Below are 21,845 nucleotides of genomic sequence, written 5' to 3'. Positions count from 1 at the left end.
ATTACAACTCCCCGACTGGCAGGTCCCGACTGCGCTCCAGCCGATTCCAACTGACTGGCAGACGCGAACTCGCAACCCGAACTCACGACAGACAACGACTGGGAAGTAATAGCAGTCTGGCAAAGGTACTACGAGAAGGGATATATCGATACGCGCTAGTGCCGCTCACGGTCAGGCAAAGAAGCAAGTCAGTGACAGTAGTATTAAAGCTTTCACGACCGGATGACATATCTTCTAGTAAACCTTCCGGGATGTAAGGTCGTGGTCCATGAAACTCTTCAGCTCCTAACGTTTCGTCCAGAGCTGCGCTGGACATCTTCGGTCTGTAAAAGATAAACGCGCTCCTCTATCAGCCAGTGGCGTATATAAAATTCCGTGTACATGTGGTAAAGTTTATGTTGGAACAATAAAAAGAAGCGTAAATACACGGTTAAAAGAACACAGAAGTCTTTGCCGATTAGGAAAAACAGATAAATCGGCTGCAGCAGAACACGCTTTTCAGCCAGGAAATCATCAAGTGAAGTTTTCCGAAACAAAAATTTTATCTACGACGACGAACTATTACCCACGGCTTTGTAGAGAAGCAATTGAAATATATAAACATAGGGATAATTTTAATCGGAAAGAAGAGACCATGAAACTTAGTGATATTTGGACAGTAGCACTACAGAATTGCTAGACAGTTTTATCCGTGACGAGATTACGATCGATAGTTAAGTTTTATCTCTGACAAAGGTTATCTCTGCATATCACGTGTAACTCTGGTCACGCCCACTTTCTACGATACATAAGTCGCTCTCAGACGTCCGACCCGTCAGTCGGCAAGACTCACCGGAGGAGAAACACCCCTCTGAAGATGTCCAGCGCAGCTCTGGACGAAACGTTAGGAGCTGAAGAGTTTCATGGACCACGACCTTACATCCCGGAAGGCTTACTAGAAGATAGTGACAGTAGTAATTTAAATTAATTTAGTGAGGTGGAAGTACGTTAAATAAAAAATGGTTCAAATGGCTCTGAGCACTATGGGACTTAACATCTGAGGTCACCAGTCCCCTAGAACTTAGAACTACTTAAACCTAACTAACCTAAGGACATCACACACATCCATGCCCGAGGCAGGATTCAAACCTGCGACCATAGCGGTCGCTCTGTTCCAGACTGCAGCGCCTAGAACCTCACGGCCAGGCCGGCCGGAGGAAGTACGTTAAAAACAGGGTGTAAAATACATGATGGCGGGAAAACGAGCCACGCACGGCTCAATCTGTTAGTAGCTTGCACATTTAAGGCTTCAACGAGTATCGCCGTCGTAATGAGGCCAAGCTGTGACGTGACGTGCCGCGCTTTGTGTTCCAGCAGCAGCAGCACCAGCAGCAGGCGGCCGGCGCAGCGTACGACCCGTCGCGCGATCTGTCGCCCAACCTGCCCCTCACCTCGTGCGACTCGTCCTCGATGGGCGACGCCGAGGCGAGCAGCAGCGGCTGCAGCACGCCCTCCTCCTCGTCGGCGGCGTCGCAGCTGAGCGCCGGCCGGCGCGGCCTCGACGACGCGTCGTCGACGCCGCCCCCGCAGCCGCCGTCGCAGGCGCCGCAGCCGCCGCCGGCGACGCCGCAGGCGGACGCGGTGGTGTGCGCCGGCTGCGGCAGGCGCATCTGCGACCGCTACTACCTGCTGGCCGTGGACCGCCGGTGGCACGCCAACTGCCTCATATGCTACGCCTGCCGCAGGCCGCTCGACGGCGAGGGCACCTGCTTCGCCAAGGACGGCTCCATCTACTGCAAGAAGGACTACCACAGGTAGGACGCCGCCTCTGCCTACTTATAAGCGGCGCCATCGAGGGAAGAGAGGGTCGCCATTCCCGTTTCTCACATCCTCTTAAATACAGGGTGCGTCAAAAAAAATGTATACATACTTTGAAGCGTCATAGAAAATTTATTTCCCGATCTACAACCTTAAATTTCTGGAAATGGAAAGCTTAAAGTCCAATTGGAAAAATAAATGTACTTTGCAAATGTGATTAATGTTAAAACTGGTGGCCTTCAGCGTCAATACATTTCTGAGTACGAGTCACAACTGATTCCGTACATCGTAACAAAGTGTCCAATGAGATTTCTGCGCACACCGCCTGAATCTTATTCCAAAGTGTGTCCAGGTTACGTGGTTTACGTTTGTACACCTCATCTTTTACTGTGCCCCATAAGAAGAAATCCAGCGGTGTGAGGTCTGGAGAGCGTGCAGGAAACTCGATTGGTCCCTTGCGTCCTATCCACTGGCCTGGCACACTGATTCCTGTATGTTCGTACGTCCCTACGATAGTGCGGCGGGGCGCCATCTCGTTAAAAATAAAACTCATCATTACCGTATAGTGCACGAATGGCAGGGAATATGAAGTCAGCAAGCATTGTTAGGTACGTTTCTCTAGTAACAGTACCTTCAAAGCGGAAAGGCCCAATGAGGGAGTCCCCTTGCAGACAAACCACACCACACATTTACACCAGGCAAATTCACAGCCTTTTCAACTGTAATGTGAGGATTATCTTCAGCCCAGTACACACAATTGTGCCTATTGACAGTTCCATTGAGTTTGAATTGGTCTGCATCCGACCAAATTATGCTACCCGGTAATCCCGGTTCATGTCTCACCATCTCCTGAACCCATTCACAAAATTCTAACCTTCGATCTGGATCGTCGTCACTTAGCTGTTGCACCAGCCTTGGAATGTACACACGAAACTTGCATTTCTTCAGAATGCGTAGCACACTACTAGCACTTACATTACTCTCACGCGCCGCTTGCCTTTAAGATTTTTGAGGCGAACGCTGAAACAGTTCCAAGACCGCAGTTGTAGAATCATCACTTACAGCTGTACGAGGTCGCCCAGATCGACCTTTATGCACATCACACACTGTTCCATAAATTTCGAATTTGTCTCGTAGACGTGTAATTGTTAACATTGAAGGTGGTTCTGTACCATACTCACTTCTCCTCTGTCTTCGAATAGCAGCTACATTCTCAAACTTCCAGTATCACTTAGTTATCTGCTTCCGCGCTTCAAAGCTCAAACGCAAGTCCGCCATGTTGCAGTTACTTCCTTGCCGCTGTTGCCACCGGTTGAGGAAACATAACATTACTTTATCACAGATATTTAACCTTGTAGAACGGGAAATAAATTGTCTGTGACAGTTCAAAGTGTGTATACATTTTTTTGACGCACCCTGCATTTCCGCAGTGGGATGCTCTTGAACAGGTTACCGCCAGTGTTGTAAGATCTACTTACTACCTGCTCGATTACAAAAGTATCGACAATGATACGAAACTTGCCAAACTAATAACAGACGGTTCGATCAGTACTTCGTCACTAAATTCCATTATGAATGCATCTACGTCTTCAGAAATTCGACCGTTACAATTTAAATCTAAAAGGCTCCGCAGAAAAAAATTTTCCTTACGCTCGATAGCGAGATTAAGGACTTTTTTACACTAGCGTCGCCTTCGTGTTCTTAAATGCTGAAGTCGCGAGTATGCAGGGTGGTCCATTGATAGTGACCGGACCAAATATCTCACAAAATAAGCATCAAACGAAAAAACTACAAAGAACGAAACTCGTCTAGCTTGAAGGGGGAAACCAGATGGCGCTATGGTTGGCCCGCTAGATGGCGCTGCCATAGGTAAAACGGATATCAACTGCGTTTTTTTTTAAATAGGAACCCCCATTTTTTATTACATATTCGTGTAGTACGTAAAGAAATAGGAATGTTTTAGTTGGGCCACTTTTTTCGCTTTGTGATAGACACAAACGTATAAGTACATGGTATCACGTAGCATTCCGTCAGTCCGGACGGTATTTGCTTCGTGATACATTATCCGTGTTAAAATGGACCGTTTACCAATTGCGGAAAAGGTAAATATTTTGTTGATGTATGGCTATTGAGATCAAAATGCCCAACAAGCGTGTGCTATATATGCTGCTCGGTATTCTGGACATCAGCAAAGTGTCCGGACCGTTCACCGAATAGTTCACGTTATTTAAGGAAACAGGAAGTGTTCAGCCACATGTGAAACGTCCACCACGACCTGCAACAAATGATGATGCCAAAGTAGGTGTTTTAGCTGCTGTCGCGGCTAATCCGCACATCAGTAGCAGACAAACTGATTCTGCAAATTCTAAAGACTGGTATAGTGTTATCCGCATATCAGCGTTCCAATTTGCCTACAAAAAACTATTTTCATTTATTTTTATTATTTTGTCCGTGTCTCTTTCTTTCTTTCTTTCGCTTACACCAGGGGTCTCCAAACCTATTAGTCCGACGGGCCAGATTGACTCCTCCACGAAGTCATAAGGGCCAGGATCTACCTAGTGGCATTAAAGCACCCTAGCACTCCACGATCACCGTAATGTAAGGCTAAAGGAAAGGTGAAATCGCAAAAATCTAAGGTTGTGGGAATAGCTAGCACTGAAACGAACTATGATGTTTATTTAATTACATAATTTCGATTGGTGGACGTACCTGACCGAAATTCTAGCGTATTTTATTCTGGTGAATTTCACCGACAAAAAAAGTGTGTCACTGCACATTCATCACGAAAGCGTCCTGCAAAGTTAACGAAATCTCAAAATGATTGTTAGCAACACTACTACTGCAAGAAGTAACAGAGGTAGAGTATGTCAACGCATTGTTATTTCAAGCGGCGCAACAGTAAGTTTAGTTATGTAGTCTTGTAGCGAGTAGCAGAGCCAATGTCGCGGTGTATTGGTCGCGATAGGCCTCGAAACTCAATTGTTGACAGTATAGGTACCACCTCAAATATTTGGCGGGCCGGATACCAGGGATGTCCGACCAGCTAACGCGGGCCCGTATGCCGGCTCTCGCGGGCCGGTTTGGGCCCGCGGGCCGTAGTTTGGAGACCCCTGGCTTACACCATACTCCCGCAGCGATGGTAGGGTCGGCGTGGTTACAACGGATTTGGCGATGTTTGTTTTAGGGAACCTACCCGAGTCCAGGAAGCAGCGTGTTAGCGCTCTCGGCTATCCTGGCGGCCACTTTGTCTGTGTCACTAATTCTTACAAAAAACTTGAAACTACTGTTTGCAGGAAGTCATTTTCATCGAAAAATGTCGATTTAGTAGTTTCAAAAAGTTTCGTTCAACTTATTTTTTAGTTTTGGTCGAATGTTTCCGTGGATATTCATATCGCATTTGCCGATGACAAACACTCGCTGAAGCTAGTGTCGTGAACATTTTCGTATTGACTAACAATCATGACTGAATAAAAATGTTAAATGATTTTGCTTAGTCAGGAGCGTGCACTACAGCGTTCCATTATTTCGAGGGACGGATTAATTTCTGTCGGATTGAGAGGTAAGTAGCAGATTAAGTGTTTTAACTGGAAATGGAGTGGAACCTTATGCACGATAGGTATCAGCCGACAGTCGCCGAATTTAATGACGGACGAGACCCAACACGGCACGGGGCAGACAGCTCGAGGCTGTAACAACAAACAGAGAGATAGACTCGCCGCGCCGGGCCGTCCGCGGGCGCGCAGTACATTTTTAGCAATCGCGATGTTGCGGTATCAGGGGAGCAGGATCGCAGACCCGCCAGGCCGCCGTTTCCAGGCAGCGGCCCGCCGGACGGAGATCTCGCATGCGCGCGCCGCACTCGCTCTTCCTCCTCCGTCCGCGGAGATAGCGTGTTAAATGGAGGGAAACGGCGCCGGGCGCGCCGTGTGTGGGGAGGGCACGCGCGCCGTCGCTATGTCCATCACCCACCCCCCTCCACCGCTATCCCGATCCTTCTGCAGCCCGCGTGGCGGCCCCCGGGGGGCCCATTGTCCGCGCGATGCTATCGCCATCGTGTTTGTTTTTCCATAATGCGCCGAGCCGACAAACGCCCGCCTTGTTATTACCGACGGCCGAGCCGGATCCACGGCCGCCGTGGCTGCGGCGGACGCCGCAAGAAGCGACTCGGCTAGCGCAGCGCAGACCGGACCGCCAGCGCCCTCTGATCGGCATTGTCTCGAGGCGCCTCTCTTTCTCTCTCTCTCTCTCTCTCTCTCTCTCTCTCTCTCTCTCTCTCTCTCTCTCTCTCTTCACTGTGGCTGCGGTCGCGAGTTACGGTTATTACGGACCGACGCTCCTTTATCACCTGCACGCTGCAGGTCGCTCTCGAGGGGATTCCGCCGCGGCCGTTAACATGACTGTCCCGTGCCGTGACGTGACGGAATTCGTGGAACCGCACACCACTGAGGCTCATTCAGCTGCATCTTGGTGTCCAAATGTTTCACATTTGCAGCTTCACTGCGCAAGACAGAAACTATATGGACGTGATTGCGCAGAGGAAAAGTTGAGACATACGAGGTCCACTCCAAAAGAAATGCAAACTATTTTTGTAAAAATACAGTTTTCATTCTGCATGACTGAAAGTTTTACAGTGTGTAGATACATCCTTCCCGCTTGTTTTCAAACTTAGTTCAACCTGTTCCCGTGAGTGGCGCCGTCACAGAATGTCTTCAAGGTGGCTGCGACACTTGACGTTCGTCAGAAGCAACGTGCTGTCATAGAATTCCTGTGCTGTGAAAACGAGACAGTGGGAAACATCCACAAGAGGTTGAAAAAGGTGTATGGAGATGCTGCTGTCGATCGCAGTACAGTCAGTCGGTGGGCAAGCAGGTTACGTGATGAAAGCGGGCACGGCAATATTGAGGATTGTCCTCGTACTGCACACACTCCAGACAATGTGCAGAGATTTAACGAATTTGGTGACTGCTGACAGACGCATCACAATGAACGAATTGTCACGCTACGTTCGGATAGGGGAAGGAAGTGTTTACGGAATACAAAGTGTTGGCGTTAAAAAAGGTTTGTGCCACGTCGGTTCCCAGCATGTTGACAGTGGCTCACAAAGAAACAAGAAAAACGGTATGCAGTGAACTTTTGGAACAGTACGAGAATAGTGGAGATGAATTTCTTGGAAGAATTGTGACAGGTGATGAAACATGGCTCCATCATTTTTCACCAGAGATTAAGAGGTAATCGATGGAGTGGCATCATGCAAATTCACCCAAGAAAAAAAAAATTCAAAGCCACACCTTCTGCTGGAAAAGTATTGGCTACGGTGTTTCTCGATTCCGAAGGACTCTTGCTTGTGGACATCGTGCCAAGTGGAACCACCCTAAATTCTGATGCGTATGTGACGACACTGAAGAAACTTAAAGCTCGACTGAGTCGTGTTCGACCACATGGGCAAAAGCAGGATGTTTTGCTGTTGTACGACAATGCACGGCCACATGTCACTCAAAAAACCATGGAAGCGATCCGCCTTACAGTCCTGACCTGGCTCCATGTGACTATCATCTCTTTCGGAAACTGAAAGACTCTCTTCGTGGAACAAGGTTTGAAGATGATGACTCCCTTGTGCACGCTGCCAAACAGTGGCTCCAATAGGTTGGTCCAGAATTTTACTGTGGGCTTATACAGGCGCTGGTACCAAGATGGCGTAAGGCAGTTGAGAGGGATGGAAATTATGTGGAGGAATGAAAATATTGTTCCTTAAGGATGTATCTACACACTGTCAAACTTTCAAACATGTAGAATACAATCGCTCCGCTCCTTGATCACCTTCCCCAGTACAGATGGAAGGCGTCGTATATTTATTTATTTATTTGCTAGCATTCACAAAAGACTTGCCACCTTGTTACTAAGAAGGGTCGCATTTTCACAATAAGAAGTTGTACACGTACAGAATGTGATACTTACTTGGTATTTCTAACTTTTACTAAGGATTAATGATATTGCAGCTTTAAATACTTGTAAACTTAAATAAAAAAATTGGAAACGAAAATCGTAAAATTAGTGATTTATGAATGGAAGACAGGAATTTATGAAGACAGAGAAGAGGTTATGACATATCCTAACTTGAAGACACATTATAAATTCGAAAAATTTTTTCTTTTTTCTTCATCCCGTTCTTGCAATCCTATGCTACTTTTCAATATGTTGATTAAAATATTCATAGGCACGTCTTCTCATGTAAAGCTGAAGCTTTTGCGCTTTTCCTGGTATTTGCTAGGACCCGTTTGCACATACGATGGCTTGCCAATGGTACAAACCATTCCTGAAGTTCAGTCCACAGTGAACTAAAGGGTGCCTGTCGTGGTGGGCGAGCGGTTCTAGGCGCTTCAGTCCGGAACCGCGTGACTGCTACGGTCGCAGGTTCGAATCCTGCCTCGGGCATGGATGTGTGTGATGTTCTTAGGTTAGTTAGGTTTAAGTAGCTCTAAGCTCTAGGGGACTGATGACCTCAGCTGTTAAGTCCCATAGTGCTCAGAACCAAACACACACACACACACACACACACACACACACACACAACACAGCAGTCTCTTCATTGTACAACTCTGCAGATCAGCTCCTCGCGTCAGAAGCGAAACGCGAACTTAAGGCCATTCGGTTTGTAATGCGTAACGACTTTCTGCGTGTGTAGATCACCCGACCTTAATTAACAGATACTCTTCTCATGGAAGTACGGAGGGAAATTGGGATTTAACGCCCCTTTGAGGGCAGAACTGAATTCCAAAGGAAATCGGCTGTCTCTTTTTCGAAATAATCATGCCGGAATTTGCCTTTTGTCATTTAGGGAAGCAACGCGAAACCTAAATCTGGACGTCCGTTTGGGGATCTGATGCGCCGCTTTCCCGTATGTGAGTCTTGTTTCTGTTTCATGGAGCGTGAACTTAACCATTTCGGACCCGAATTTTATCTGGAGGAAGGAAAATTTTTGTTTATGTGGTAATGCACCTAGGTGATTTTAGATGCAAGATTTATCTTGTTCGTGATGAAAAGGCTGAACTTTCACTAATACATTCCCCAGGTTTCCATTGGGAAAAAATGATTCTGTTGCAGTTGAGACACAGTAAAGTTAATGTACACAGTTGTAGCCACAAGGTCTGAAAGGGCTAAACCTTCCGAACTGTGTGCGAAAGAAATGCTGCAGACGTATATGCACTAATATGCATCCTAAAATAAAAGGCACAAAATGTACCCAAGATACAGCATTTTTCTATGAATCTGAAGAGGTGACAATACGGATGAAGTTTTAGCTCAAAGGTATTGTAAAGCACATTCACTTTCTCTGCGTAATCGTTTCCGGAATGTTATACTGACTCAGTTTTACTTAGGCAGGACCAGAAACGTCATCATTTATGTACACTAGGAATGAGGACACGTCGTAACAAGAAGAAATTAAAAATACAGCGGCCTAGCTTCGGGAAGAACTGAAGGCTTTTACGTGTAATCACTTCCCAGCGGAAATCAAGTAGCGGCCCGCTCCTCGGGAAGGCGGGTCGGCCTCTTCAAGGTCGTGCAGCCAGAGATTCCCGTTACGCCACAGAAAACACGGACGGGATGACTTCCTCCTCATGCCACGTCGTCTGTCAAAATTACCATAATCGCCGCGTCAGTAATAATCACAATTATAATAATCGTATGTTAATACGCCGGTCGAGTAGCTGTTAGATTAATCTAAATTCAGAGTGCTCGTTAATGGGATAGGGAAGAACCAGTTCCTCCTATCGATTCGGAGGCGATCGGGAAATGCCCCGCGTTACGCACGGAGTGCGCTACGGCGCGGCGGCTGCGGCCCGCCGCATCTGATGGGAATTTCAAAATTAAATTGATTAATCTACAATGTAAAATAAATTGTGATTATTAGGTCGCTATTAAAGTAAACATGCCCGCCGCTGTTTATTATGGTAACCGTATCCGAGAGTACCTGATTTCTGTAAGTATTACACGTTTGAGAGTAAGCGGGCAGAATACATAAAATCGCTCGCTGCACCAGCAGTAACGAGATTCATGAGAGTCGTATTTCTCTTCCCGTTCCGTAATTTGAGAATCCTCCTGAATCACTCGCGGTCGTCAAAGAGTAGGTTTGTTCGTTTTAAAGTCTTTCTCGTTCATTGTCTTTCCTCGGATTGGTTTTTGGAAGCAGCGCTTGAATCAAATACTACTCCCAAAAGAGTCATTAATGGAGTCAACTTTTAGATGATAGCTGAAATGTATTGTAAGAGGTTTGATATGATTAGATATCGGGGGTAAGGAGTTGTTTTTCATTTATGGAGATTCTTAACAGGCTTTCCTCCCCTAAAAAGAATTCGTGATCTTTTCCACCGTACCGCCTGCTCTACAGTTCCATGCCTAACGTCATGTTTTTATCAAAAAACAATAAAAAAGCATATGATTTCAGGAAAATTTCTATGATTTGGATAATATTGTTTTCCAGTAAAATTCGGTGCCAAAAGTACAAGAAAATGTAAATCTTGAAACGACTGCTGTCTAAATCAGTAACTCTGTCTATGATAAGGACCTGTATGAATCATTTGCTGATGTAGTAATGGACCACAACGATGGGACTGACTGACGTCATTTTGCCAGGGTATTCTACTACCAGCGGGTATCATTTATACTCTGTCGAACAGCGTAGCCGATTAACCATGATATTCTCTACAATTACTTTAAACTGAATTTTAGGTTTGCTTTGTACATTTACAGACTAATATTTTCTATGACTTTAATACCATTTCCTGGACACGACTTTTTTGGCTAGCAGATTGCAAAAATCATTTAGTATGCAGTAGTACAGTACTACAGTACTACAGTATGTCGTACTAGCAGACACGAAAATTTATACTGATGACCGTTTACGGAAAATTAAGTATGCCGCACTGTTAAATGTCCAGATATGACTAAACATTATTTTAAGTTCATACATCTTAGGAACAGAGAACTATGTAACACTTTGTTATTTCAATTGATTTATTACTCAACATTTAAGGATTTGTCATTTCCTTGACTTTTGTTTAACTCCTCACAGGTGCAAATGCAAGTAATCAAGTAGAGTGGACATATCTGATGTTAATTTTACTCTGAGAGTGGCTGAAAGTCCTGGAAGCCGAAGTGATACTCGGTCATGGACAGCTGAAGCTGCGCACTTCAGTCCTGGTACAGGTAGTTCTTAACCGCCTTACACCGACTATTATCGTACTTCGAAAGTCTGTTAACCCGCAACGTGCTACCTTTTTACTACGTACGTTTCTGTGCAATTGCGTCTACATAACCTTTCTGCCATTCACACTTACGTGCTTGGCGAAGGGTTCATCGAATCACTTTCAGAACCTTGTCTACCATTCCACTCAAGAACAGCATGGGAAAAACGAGCATTTAAATGTTTCAGTGCTAGCTACTATTTTTCTTATTTTATTACGATTATCATTTTTCTCTATACAGGTCGGCGTCAGAAAAATATTTTCGCATACGGAGAGGAAGGTGGTGACTGACTACAACAGACTGCTTAATAGTCTTCGCTTCTAGCCGCAAAATTCGGTCACCATAAGCGGCTTATCTTCACTTGGTACAACCCTAAAGTGTTTTTTTGCTGACTGGGTGTATTTAGGCGTTTCAGTTACAATGTGCTACAAATCTAACCAACTGCGGTCCGCCGGCCACAGTGCTCGAGCTGTTCTAGGTGCTTCAGTCCGGAACCACGCGGCTGCTACGGTCGCAGGTTCGAATCCTGCCTCGGGCATGGATGTGTGTGATGTCCTTAGGTTAGTTAGGTTTAAGTACACTCCTGGAAATGGAAAAAAGAACACATTGACACCGGTGTGTCAGACCCACCATACTTGCTCCGGACACTGCGAGAGGGCTGTACAAGCAATGATCACACGCACGGCACAGCGGACACCCCAGGAACCGCGGTGTTGGCCGTCGAATGGCGCTAGCTGCGCAGCATTTGTGCACCGCCGCCGTCAGTGTCAGCCAGTTTGCCGTGGCATACGGAGCTCCATCGCAGTCTTTAACACTGGTAGCATGCCGCGACAGTGTGGACGTGAACCGTATGTGCAGTTGACGGACTTTGAGCGAGGGCGTATAGTGGGCATGCGGGAGGCCGGGTGGACGTACCGCCGAGTTGCTCAACACGTGGGGCGTGAGGTCTCCACAGTACATCGATGTTGTCGCCAGTGGTCGGCGGAAGGTGCACGTGCCCGTCGACCTGGGACCGGACCGCAGCGACGCACGGATGCACGCCAAGACCGTAGGATCCTACGCAGTGCCGTAGGGGACCGCACCGCCACTTCCCAGCAAATTAGGGACACTGTTGCTCCAGGGGTATCGGCGAGGACCATTCGCAACCGTCTCCATGAAGCTGGGCTACGGTCCCGCACACCGTTAGGCCGTCTTCCGCTCACGCCCCAACATCGTGCAGCCCGCCTCCAGTGGTGTCGCGACAGGCGTGAATGGAGGGACGAATGGAGACGTGTCGTCTTCAGCGATGAGAGTCGCTTCTGCCTTGGTGCCAATGATGGTCGTATGCGTGTTTGACGCCGTGCAGGTGAGCGCCACAATCAGGACTGCATACGACCGAGGCACACAGGGCCAACACCCGGCATCATGGTGTGGGGAGCGATCTCCTACACTGGCCGTACACCACTGGTGATCGTCGAGGGGACACTGAATAGTGCACGGTACATCCAAACCGTCATCGAACCCATCGTCCTACCATTCCTAGACCGGCAAGGGAACTTGCTGTTCCAACAGGACAATGCACGTCCGCATGTATCCCGTGCCACCCAACGTGCTCTAGAAGGTGTAAGTCAACTACCCTGGCCAGCAAGATCTCCGGATCTGTCCCCCATTGAGCATGTTTGGGACTGGATGAAGCGTCGTCTCACGCGGTCTGCACGTCCAGCACGAACGCTGGTCCAACTGAGGCGCCAGGTGGAAATGGCATGGCAAGCCGTTCCACAGGACTACATCCAGCATCTCTACGATCGTCTCCATGGGAGATTAGCAGCCTGCATTGCTGCGAAAGGTGGATATACACTGTACTAGTGCCGACATTGTGCATGCTCTGTTGCCTGTGTCTATGTGCCTGTGGTACTGTCAGTGTGATCATGTGATGTATCTGACCCCAGGAATGTGTTAATAAAGTTTCCCCTTCCTGGGACAATGAATTCACGGTGTTCTTATTTCAATTTCCAGGAGTGTAGTTATAAGTCTGTGGGACTGATGACCTCAGATGTTAAGACCCATAGTGCTTAGAGCCAACTGCGGTCCCTGAGGTCGATATAGTTAACTAAATTAGTAGATGAAATTGGTAAAAACCCACATTTTAAAAATCTGTCTTCGGTTTTTCCCACATTCACACCATATATATACATGGGACGATTTAACTTCTTGCTAAACTGAAACGATCAAAGAAAAAATGGGGATGATGCTTGTTGCTTTCTCCGACTTAACAGCTTCGCAATAAGGAGCCTAACTATCTGAAGTCCAGCTGCCCAGTTATCCTTCCAAGTCAAAATTTGTAGTTGCAGAACTGAAATCTGACAAGCTACAGTCATTTTTCTCTCAGTTATGTCATTCTGTAGCTGGCCGGCGTGGCCGAGCGGTTCTAGGCGCTTCAGTCTGGAACCGCGCTACCGCTACGGTCGCAGGTGCGAACCCTGCCTCGGTCATGGATGTATGTGATGTCCTTAGGTTAGTTAGGTTTAAGTAGTACTAAGTTCTATGGGACTGATGACCTCAGAAGCTAAGTCCCATAGTGCTCAGAGCCATTTGAACCATTTGTCATTCTGTGCACTGTCCCTCGGAATAAAGAGACGAGTGGTGATAGAAAAAGAAGAGCTGAAGTTCGTTGCGTGTTTGCAGCTACGCTGCGTCTTCATAATTCTTTTCGAAGAGCGGATCGAAGATCGTTTGTTTCGTTCATTTCACTACCACCAGTCAAGTCAGGCTTCAGAAATATCACTTTCTTCTATTAAAACTTCGTACGTGGCTGCTTTTCCTTCTTTTCACGCAGTATGAGTAGCAGAAGTTATACCCGAAAGTTTCCGAAGATTCCAGCAGCCTTCAATAGAAGGTAAAACACCGTCTCTCTCTCTCTCTCTCTCTCTCTCTTTCAGGGAGGTTATGTTGACAACAGGTGGAGGTTCAAGTGACGTAACGACAAATCTGTGCAAACTGAGCGGTTACCGGAGGGAACTGCGCAGTTGTCGTCGCAAAAGGCGAGTGTCTTTTCCAGACGGCGGACGACCTGTCTGATTTGCTCTGTTATCCGATAATAGTACAGTTAATCACACAGACATGACGTCACACTGATAAAGTCCACAGTGAAACTTACAGTCTATATGCCCCTTTGTCTACTGTATGCGGACAAAAAATTTACTATGTTGTTTCGTGATGAAAAACCAGAACAATTCGGTGTGCATTTGCACCGCATAATAAACGTAATGAACCTACTTACCATCAGAGTAGTGTGTAGCGATAACCATGGACTTTTCCGGGAATATCGATAGTGAGCTATGCTACTTGAAATACACAACCACTCACTATTCATAAGGCTTTATTTACGCCTAGACGAGTTTCAGACATAACGCGTTGTCATAGTACATTTATATATTCACCAACACAAAGCTTTTGTCGACTGCAGCTGCGTTTCATTCTTAACAAGTAGCTCCTGTTTCCACATTCACATGCGTGGCAAAGACATGTCTAGCTTCACTGATGCAGCGCAACATATGCTGTATGGCCGACGGCCAGGGAATCAACCACCGATATCGTGGATAAATTAAGAGTGACCTACTGTTCTGCACACTGCATACTGTTTAGTTTCTTAAGCTACCTCTGCTGGGCACACCGCACTGAGTAGACGCTAAGCAGGAAATCCACGTGACAGCTGCTCGGAGCTCGGCTGACCTGAAGACACGCGTGTCCCGACGTGAGCACACGGCGGAGGCCCGGTTACCACAGCGGCGGCTGAACGAGACCCGGGCCTCCATAAACGACGGCAGCGGACCGGAACAGTTGAAACTCGGGACATGCACGTTGCCTACACAGCCGCGAAAGGCGGAGCGGCGAACCGAATGCGAGTTAGTTTTGCCGCCCGGCGGGTCTCAAATTCGGGCCTCCACGGCTACGTCACGCAGCAGAGCTTTATGCTCTCTCTCTCTCTCTCTCTCTTTTTCTTTCTCTCCCTCTCCCATCTCTCTCTCTCCATAAACTTGCTCGCACGCTCTTCCTCTCTGCGCGTCCGGTCTTTTGTCTTGTGGAAGACGTAAAGGGGGGGGGGGGGGGGGCGGAGGGGATTTTGGGCGTGTGAGGCCGCCGCGCGCACTTTTCTTTGAACGCGCCAAGACCGGCATTTATTTTTCTTCCATGCCCTGCTATTTTGTTTCTGTTTCTATTTTTCTTTAACTCAGCTCGTCTTTGAAGGCAACTTTTTCTTTGTGGGGCGAACTCGGCCCCTCCTCTGCGATAGGCTGCTTATTTTTTCTCTGGGTCTATTTATTTTACAGACTTTCTCTTTTTCTGCACGAAGTTGCTTGCACGCGCCTGTGTGTGTGTGTGCACACGCCTTTAAGCAGTTACCTTCCCGTGTGGTGGCCTTCCAATGAACAGGTTATTTACGTTGCAATTCACTTGTCATCTTGGCTCGCCTTTCTACTTCGGAGATCTGTCCGAACGCCGTTTATTTCCACTTGTCCGTATGGCGATGCTCTTCCCGATAGATGAAGTTTGTAATAGCGTCTTATTCATCTGCTGACATCAAAGATGGCTGTCATTCCTCTCCTCTCTAGTGAGTGGGCAGTGCCTTTGCTCACCGTGTCTTAAATTTCAAGTCGCTGGCGAAAAGTGGTGCATTCACATTGCGTTCAGTTACAGGCAGTTAGTTGACAGTGCCGTAATGGCACCTTTCTGGCGGTAGTCTGCGTGTAGCGTGACTTGTTGGAGAGTACGGCCCTTCTCTCTCTCTCTATCTATGTGTGTGTGTGTGTGTGTGTGTGTGTGTGTGTGCGCGCGCGCGCAAGCGTGAGCGTGACTTGGACATCGTGTGCATTCCGTCGAGATTTCTTCGACTCAGTGCTCACATTCACGTTATTTCTCCCTCTTCAAACATACTATTTTAAAAATACAATAAAGGTTCACGTCCATTGATAACCTGTCGAACCTTTGTGTATCATACAATAATCAAATAATGTATAGTGCACTACATGCATAAGTAAACTGTCAGGAATGTACTAACAGAATTTATTTACAAAAACTATTTTCTTCCATCTCAAATGGTTCAAATGGCTCTGAGCACTATGGGACTCAACTGCTGAGGTCATTAGTCCCCTAGAACTTAGAACTAGTTAAACCTAACTAACCTAAGGACATCACAAACATCCATGCCCGAGGCAGGATTCGAACCTGCGACCGTAGCGGTCTTGCGGTTCCGGACTGCAGCGCCTTTAACCGCACGGTCTTCCATCTCAAAGGAGTATTGTAAGAAACAATAAAAGTGATCATAAAAGACGAGGATGTCTAAGAAAGAAGAGTAACACCATAAACGGCTATAGCAGCTGTACTTACACTGACCGGTAAAACATTGACAGCAAAAGAATAAGCGCACATCATAGGACAAAGGAGTGTGACGACAGTAGATCCATCCGTATTTCTTAGACGTGGTTAACACAATAATAGAAGGAAACTACTGAGTGTGGAACCGATTCACGCCACCATGTCTTCTCATTGCTCCTTTTGGTATTGTCTTTTCATCTTCCTGCTCAGCTGTGACTGCAAACGCTTTATCTAATACACACTTCCGCTTTTGCTAGTTGTTTCGCTGTCCACATCAATATTATGTAGTGTGTTCACTCCCAAATTTTAATTTCTATGTTATATAACTTACAAAAATAATTCTAAGATACTCGATTTTTTTACAATTGAAAAAATGTTTATAAGTACAGTTTTTCTTAATGAGTAATTAAGACATTGAGCACCCCAGCAACTACAATCATCATTTGCGTCTCAAGCGGTACAACAGTCATGTACTCGGCTGAATAACACTTGATGCTTAGGACTGAGAAGGGAGATACGATTATCACTTTATCTGCGTGACATTCGGCCAACTTAATTAAGGACATAGAGAAAACGAATTAATATGTGAATGTCAAACAGTAATCCATAGATCTTCACACTTCAGAGACTGTAAGAAGGGGCGTTAGCATGGTTAAAGCGTCATGGAGAAAATGTTACTGTGAAAGTTTGGCTTCGTTTCTTATCCACGTAATGCAGTATTTTAACACACAGTTCAGATTTGTCCCGGAATGCACCTCAGTGATGAAAAGGAAGTGAACTGCTATCTGTCGGCCGGAGTCGCCAAGCGGTTCTAGGCGCTACAGTCTGGAATCGCGCGACCGCTACGGTCGCAGATTCGAATCCTGCCTCGGGCATAGATGTGTGTGATGTCCTTAGGTTAGTTAGGTTTAAGTAGTTCTAAGTTCTAGGGGACTGATGACCGCAGCAGTTAAGTCCCATAGTGCTCAGAGCCATTTGAACCATTTGAACTGCTATATACCATATTTTGATTGGCCGATTCAGACAGCTCTCTTAAACCTGTACCATGGTCCGGCCGCTACCTGTCTGCGACCAGTGGTGCGGCATGAGACAGAATGCTGCAGTGGTTCGTTATATGCTCTCGGACGCCAGAGGCAGAAGTCAAAGGGTTTCCATGTGTCTGGGGCACAACACGGCAATAGTCGTTTGCAATGATGAGGAGTTGTCTACTAGAAGCTTGATGGTGCTTATGCCTGCTTTCACGTTCCTATGCGGTTCAACACTGGGCAGTTGTCACACCTGTATGCCCATGAATGTGGATATTGCACGACTCGGTCAGCCGGCCACATGGGGACCCACAATGACGGCCCTTTCAAAAAATGTCGGGTGCTGATAACGCTGTCTCACATGAGTACGCGGTACTTCAGTTATCATTCAGCATATGACGCTACCATATGTACGCTACCATGTCTGGTAGCAACACTAAACAGGAACAACACTACCACAGTGTGGTGGCCGTTACGCGTGCCACAGAGAATTGCATGTCTCGTCACTTGGATCCCTGTCGATGGTACGTATTCGGAGCTACAATGACATGCAGCCGCGTCTTTTCTGTGCGGCAGTACACGTAGTGCTCTAAAGAGTGTTGACAGTGAAAGCTCACACTGGTGAAAGCATGCGAGAAGTAAAGCAAAAACGTTCCAGTCACCACTAGTCCGCCCGCAGACGTGTCATTCGCAACGTACTTCCGAAATAAATACGAAATGTTGCCCTAGTTTGTGCAAACGCTTTTCGATTAAGTCTTAATCTAACTGGGCTCTGATTCACCCATTTACAGTTCGCTGCCCCAGTTCTTCGACAGCATCAGCAGGACTGTTGTGCGCTTCACTTTCGAGATAACGCGAGACAGAAAAGTCCAGAGGGTTCAGATCAGATGGTGTTGGAGGCCAAGGTAAGGCCGTGCACGACCTATCAGTCTTGGATGATAATGACGCGTCTGATATCATCTTACCGGTATATAACTAGTGAAACCTGCCAGTGTCTCGTCATGCACTGCCAAATTTCCAAACCACGGGCCTCGGGGAAAATTTTTTTTACCTACTGCTATTATTTTACACTTTGTATGCTGCCGAAAAAAAAAGCAGCGCCTGCAAGGATTCCTTTGAGTGGCACTAGGACGTAGTATGTGGGTTGGGTTGATTTCGGGGGAAGAGACCAAACTGTGAGGTCATCGGTCTCATCAGATTAGGGAAAGATGGGGAAGGAAGTCGGCCGTGGCCTTTCAAAGGAACCATCCCGGCATTTGCCTGAAGCGATTTAAGGAAATCACGGAAAACCTAAATCAGGATGGCCGGACGTGGGATTGAACCGTCGTCCTCCCGAATGCGAGTCCAGTGTGCTAGTATGTGGAACTAAGGCGCTGTAGCGTTAGCAGTACATTTGCCACGGTCATCGGCCATCAGGTGGCACTCAGAATACCTGTGTGTTTTAACTCTACAGGACCAAGCGAGGTGGAGCAGTGGTTAGCACACTGGACTCGCATTCGGGAGAACGACGGTTCAAACCAGCGTCCGGCCATCCTGATACAGGTTTTCCCGGATTTTCTTAAATCACTTCAGGGATGGTTCCTTCGAAATGGCACGGCTGATTTCCCCCGAACAGGTTCGCTTTGTGGACCTGCGAAAAGCTGGACGGGGGTATCGGCGGATTAGCTGCACACGTTGGTAACAATGTACCGGCGGTGTATCACTGATTTCAGCGGCGGTCTGTGAAACATTCCCATACCTGTAGACCAGGTTCTGGACGTCTGCATAGTACAAATGAGCGTCAGGATCGCTGCATTGTGTGGGCAGTGGTGGCCAAAATCATTCAGGAATTAAATCTGGGCACATGTTACACCTGCTGTATCACCGAGGACCATCGCAGCCGTCTGCTTACAGCAGAACTGTGATCACGTGTGGTTCTGGTCAGGCTACCACTGACCCAACGACACCCCCAAGCACGCTCATCTGGCGTCGCGGAACAGTTGTCTGGAGAGTGGAATGACATCAGTGATAAGAGCACGCTCTGTCTGCATCCGAGTGATGGACGTCCACATGAATGGCGTAGACCTAGTGAGCCGCTGATTCCAGAGTGCATTCGCCCACGACACACAGGTTCCACCCGAGGCTTCTTGGAATAGGGGACCATCACCTACAGCTCTTGGTCGCATTTACTGGTAAACTAACCAGTGTCCTCTACATTGCACAGGCTTTTATCCCCGTATGTAAATTGAAGGTGGATAGAGGAAGAAAGAAAGGAAAGGGAGAGGACAACAGCTGTCAGCTGCAGATATTACGTGGTTTCAGCGACGGCGAGTGAGAATGTGTGCCGGACTGGGATTCGAACCCGGGACCTTCTGCTCACTAGGAAGGTGCGTTAATCACTGCACCATCCGGGACACAGCAAACATGGTTCAAATGGCTCTGAGCACTATGGGGACTTAAGATCTGAGGTCATCAGTCCCCTAGACTTACAACTACGTAAACCTAACTAACCTAAGGACATCACAAACAACCATGCCCGAGGCAGGATTCGAACCTGCGACCGTAGTAGCCGCGTGGTTCCGGACTGAAACGCCTAGAACCGCTCGGCCACAGCGGCCGGCGGGCACTATCGCAACTGCACGGATTATCTCGACACGCTTCACGGCCTATCCGCATTCCCAACGAGTGCCACCTATCTGCAGTCCCAGTCCATATCCTCCAAGATCGGTACTCTGAGATTCCCACAGCAGGTCGGACGTATGTGCGTATCCGCACAGAAAAAGGTGGATTCGTTGCCCAGCTAGGGTAATTAGTTATATGAATGCGTGTTGTCTATTCTTCCAGACATATCCGAAGGAACAGACATAATTTTATCCCCGTGCAGGAAATCGACGTGCTGTTTCTGCAGCACAAGCACGCACGCTTACTGCTGCTACGCAACTTCCTTTCCGTGGTGTACAACAACTGACTTGGCCGGCAACGTGGCCAGATTTCTCTCCAGTTGAACATGTATAGCACACGATGAACCGTGAACGTACTCGCTCTCCAGAGCCTGCAAGAACCATAGCCGAACTGAAGAAAAAACGAAAGGCGCTTGGGACGATCTATCGCAGGATGACATTCGGCAGCTTTATGATCGTTCGCGTGCTAGAAACGGTAATTTGTCGCTATAGGGCGGTACATTACCTATTGATGCCACTGTTTGGGCACCCTTTACTGTGATGTTTCTGTTCCACTTCGCCTGAATTTGTTATTGTACACTCTTGCAATGAGGCACTAAATGTCAACTCACTTATCAGTAAGATGACCTTGCCCTTGAAGTTGTTGCATTTTCTCCCGGCAGTGACGAGTCTTCACGTGCGATGAAAAATGTATTAGTAAGGATAGATCTCATGGCTGACACACGCAAACGTCGTGTTTTGTAAAAGTAATACCAGGTACAGAACCGAAATATTGCACCCGTGATGGATGCAACACTTTGCGAACCTAGGTTCGAAGCCCGCCCTCTAACTGGGAAGTGAGCGGCTGCGCCCCGTTACGGGCCGCGGTATCTGGAGGCGCATGATTAATACGGTGGCGCCCCCTGGAGCCGGCTCGCCGGCCCTCCGCAGTACAGCACCGCCGGGTCGCGCCGCGCAGCCACCGTACCTCCCACGAGGCGGACCGCCCGCCCAATACGTCTTGCTCGGTCGCCGCATTAATCAGAGAGAGGGGCAGTCCCAATTACACGAGCCCGCCGTCCATTTACATAGCAGATACACGTGATTAGCGCCCTTAATGCGCGCGCGCAGCGGCGGCGGCGGCCCGTACGAGATGCGAATCCTCCGTCCCACGCCGTCTGCGGGCGTTTTTTGCGTCGCAGTCGGGCACCGAAGCCGCGGACACCGAGACGCGAGGCGGCAGCCGCCGCAGAGTTGCGTCCGACATGCGGCGCCGCCCACGCCTGTCTGCTGCTTATCTGTGCATCCTTTCCTATGTTTTTTGCATTCGATGCGTCGCATTTTATAAGGTCTGCGCAGGAGCCCACTCAGTAGAGGAGAGGCAAATGGACCTGGCTATGTTCCTACATCTTCATCTACACCTATACTCAGCAAATGACCGTGAAGTGTATGGCAGAGGGTACTTCTCATTGCGGCACATGTTAGGGTTTCTTGCAATTCTAGCACGATACTCAGGGGTTAATGGTAGCGAACTGCTCACTCAAAGGAGCCCCTCGAAACTTTGTAAGTAGACTGTAACGGGATAGTTTGTCCCCATCTTCAAATGGATGCTAGTTCAATTTTTATTCGTGACGCACTCCCATGTGACAAACAGCTTATCACCACACCTGCTGCCCTTCTTTGTATACGGAAGCAAAACTATGTGCACTTGAATGACTGTATGTACGTACATTGACGGACAAAAAATCACGCCGGCCAGAGTGGCCGAGCGGTTCTAGGCGCTGCA

General features: G+C 47.6%; 1 protein-coding gene across 1 annotated transcript in view; it reads left to right on the top strand.

The window, feature by feature from the left end:
• Positions 1-1,590: 1,590 nt before the first annotated feature.
• The window catches only part of LOC124613815 (protein apterous-like), a gene marked incomplete at its 5' end in the record, with an annotated part of 324,127 nt that continues 303,872 nt past the window's right edge, over positions 1,591-21,845 (top strand). Inside the window, one exon of the mRNA XM_047142537.1 lies at positions 1,591-1,793. Within this exon, the coding sequence (XP_046998493.1) occupies positions 1,591-1,793 (203 nt within the window). The remainder of the gene's footprint in view (positions 1,794-21,845) is intronic.

Source organism: Schistocerca americana, chromosome 4 (genome assembly GCF_021461395.2).
Source record: "Schistocerca americana isolate TAMUIC-IGC-003095 chromosome 4, iqSchAmer2.1, whole genome shotgun sequence".
Taxonomy (NCBI): domain Eukaryota; kingdom Metazoa; phylum Arthropoda; class Insecta; order Orthoptera; family Acrididae; genus Schistocerca; species Schistocerca americana.
Note: the sequence above shows the minus strand (reverse complement) of the source record. Positions and strands in the feature narration are given on the sequence as shown.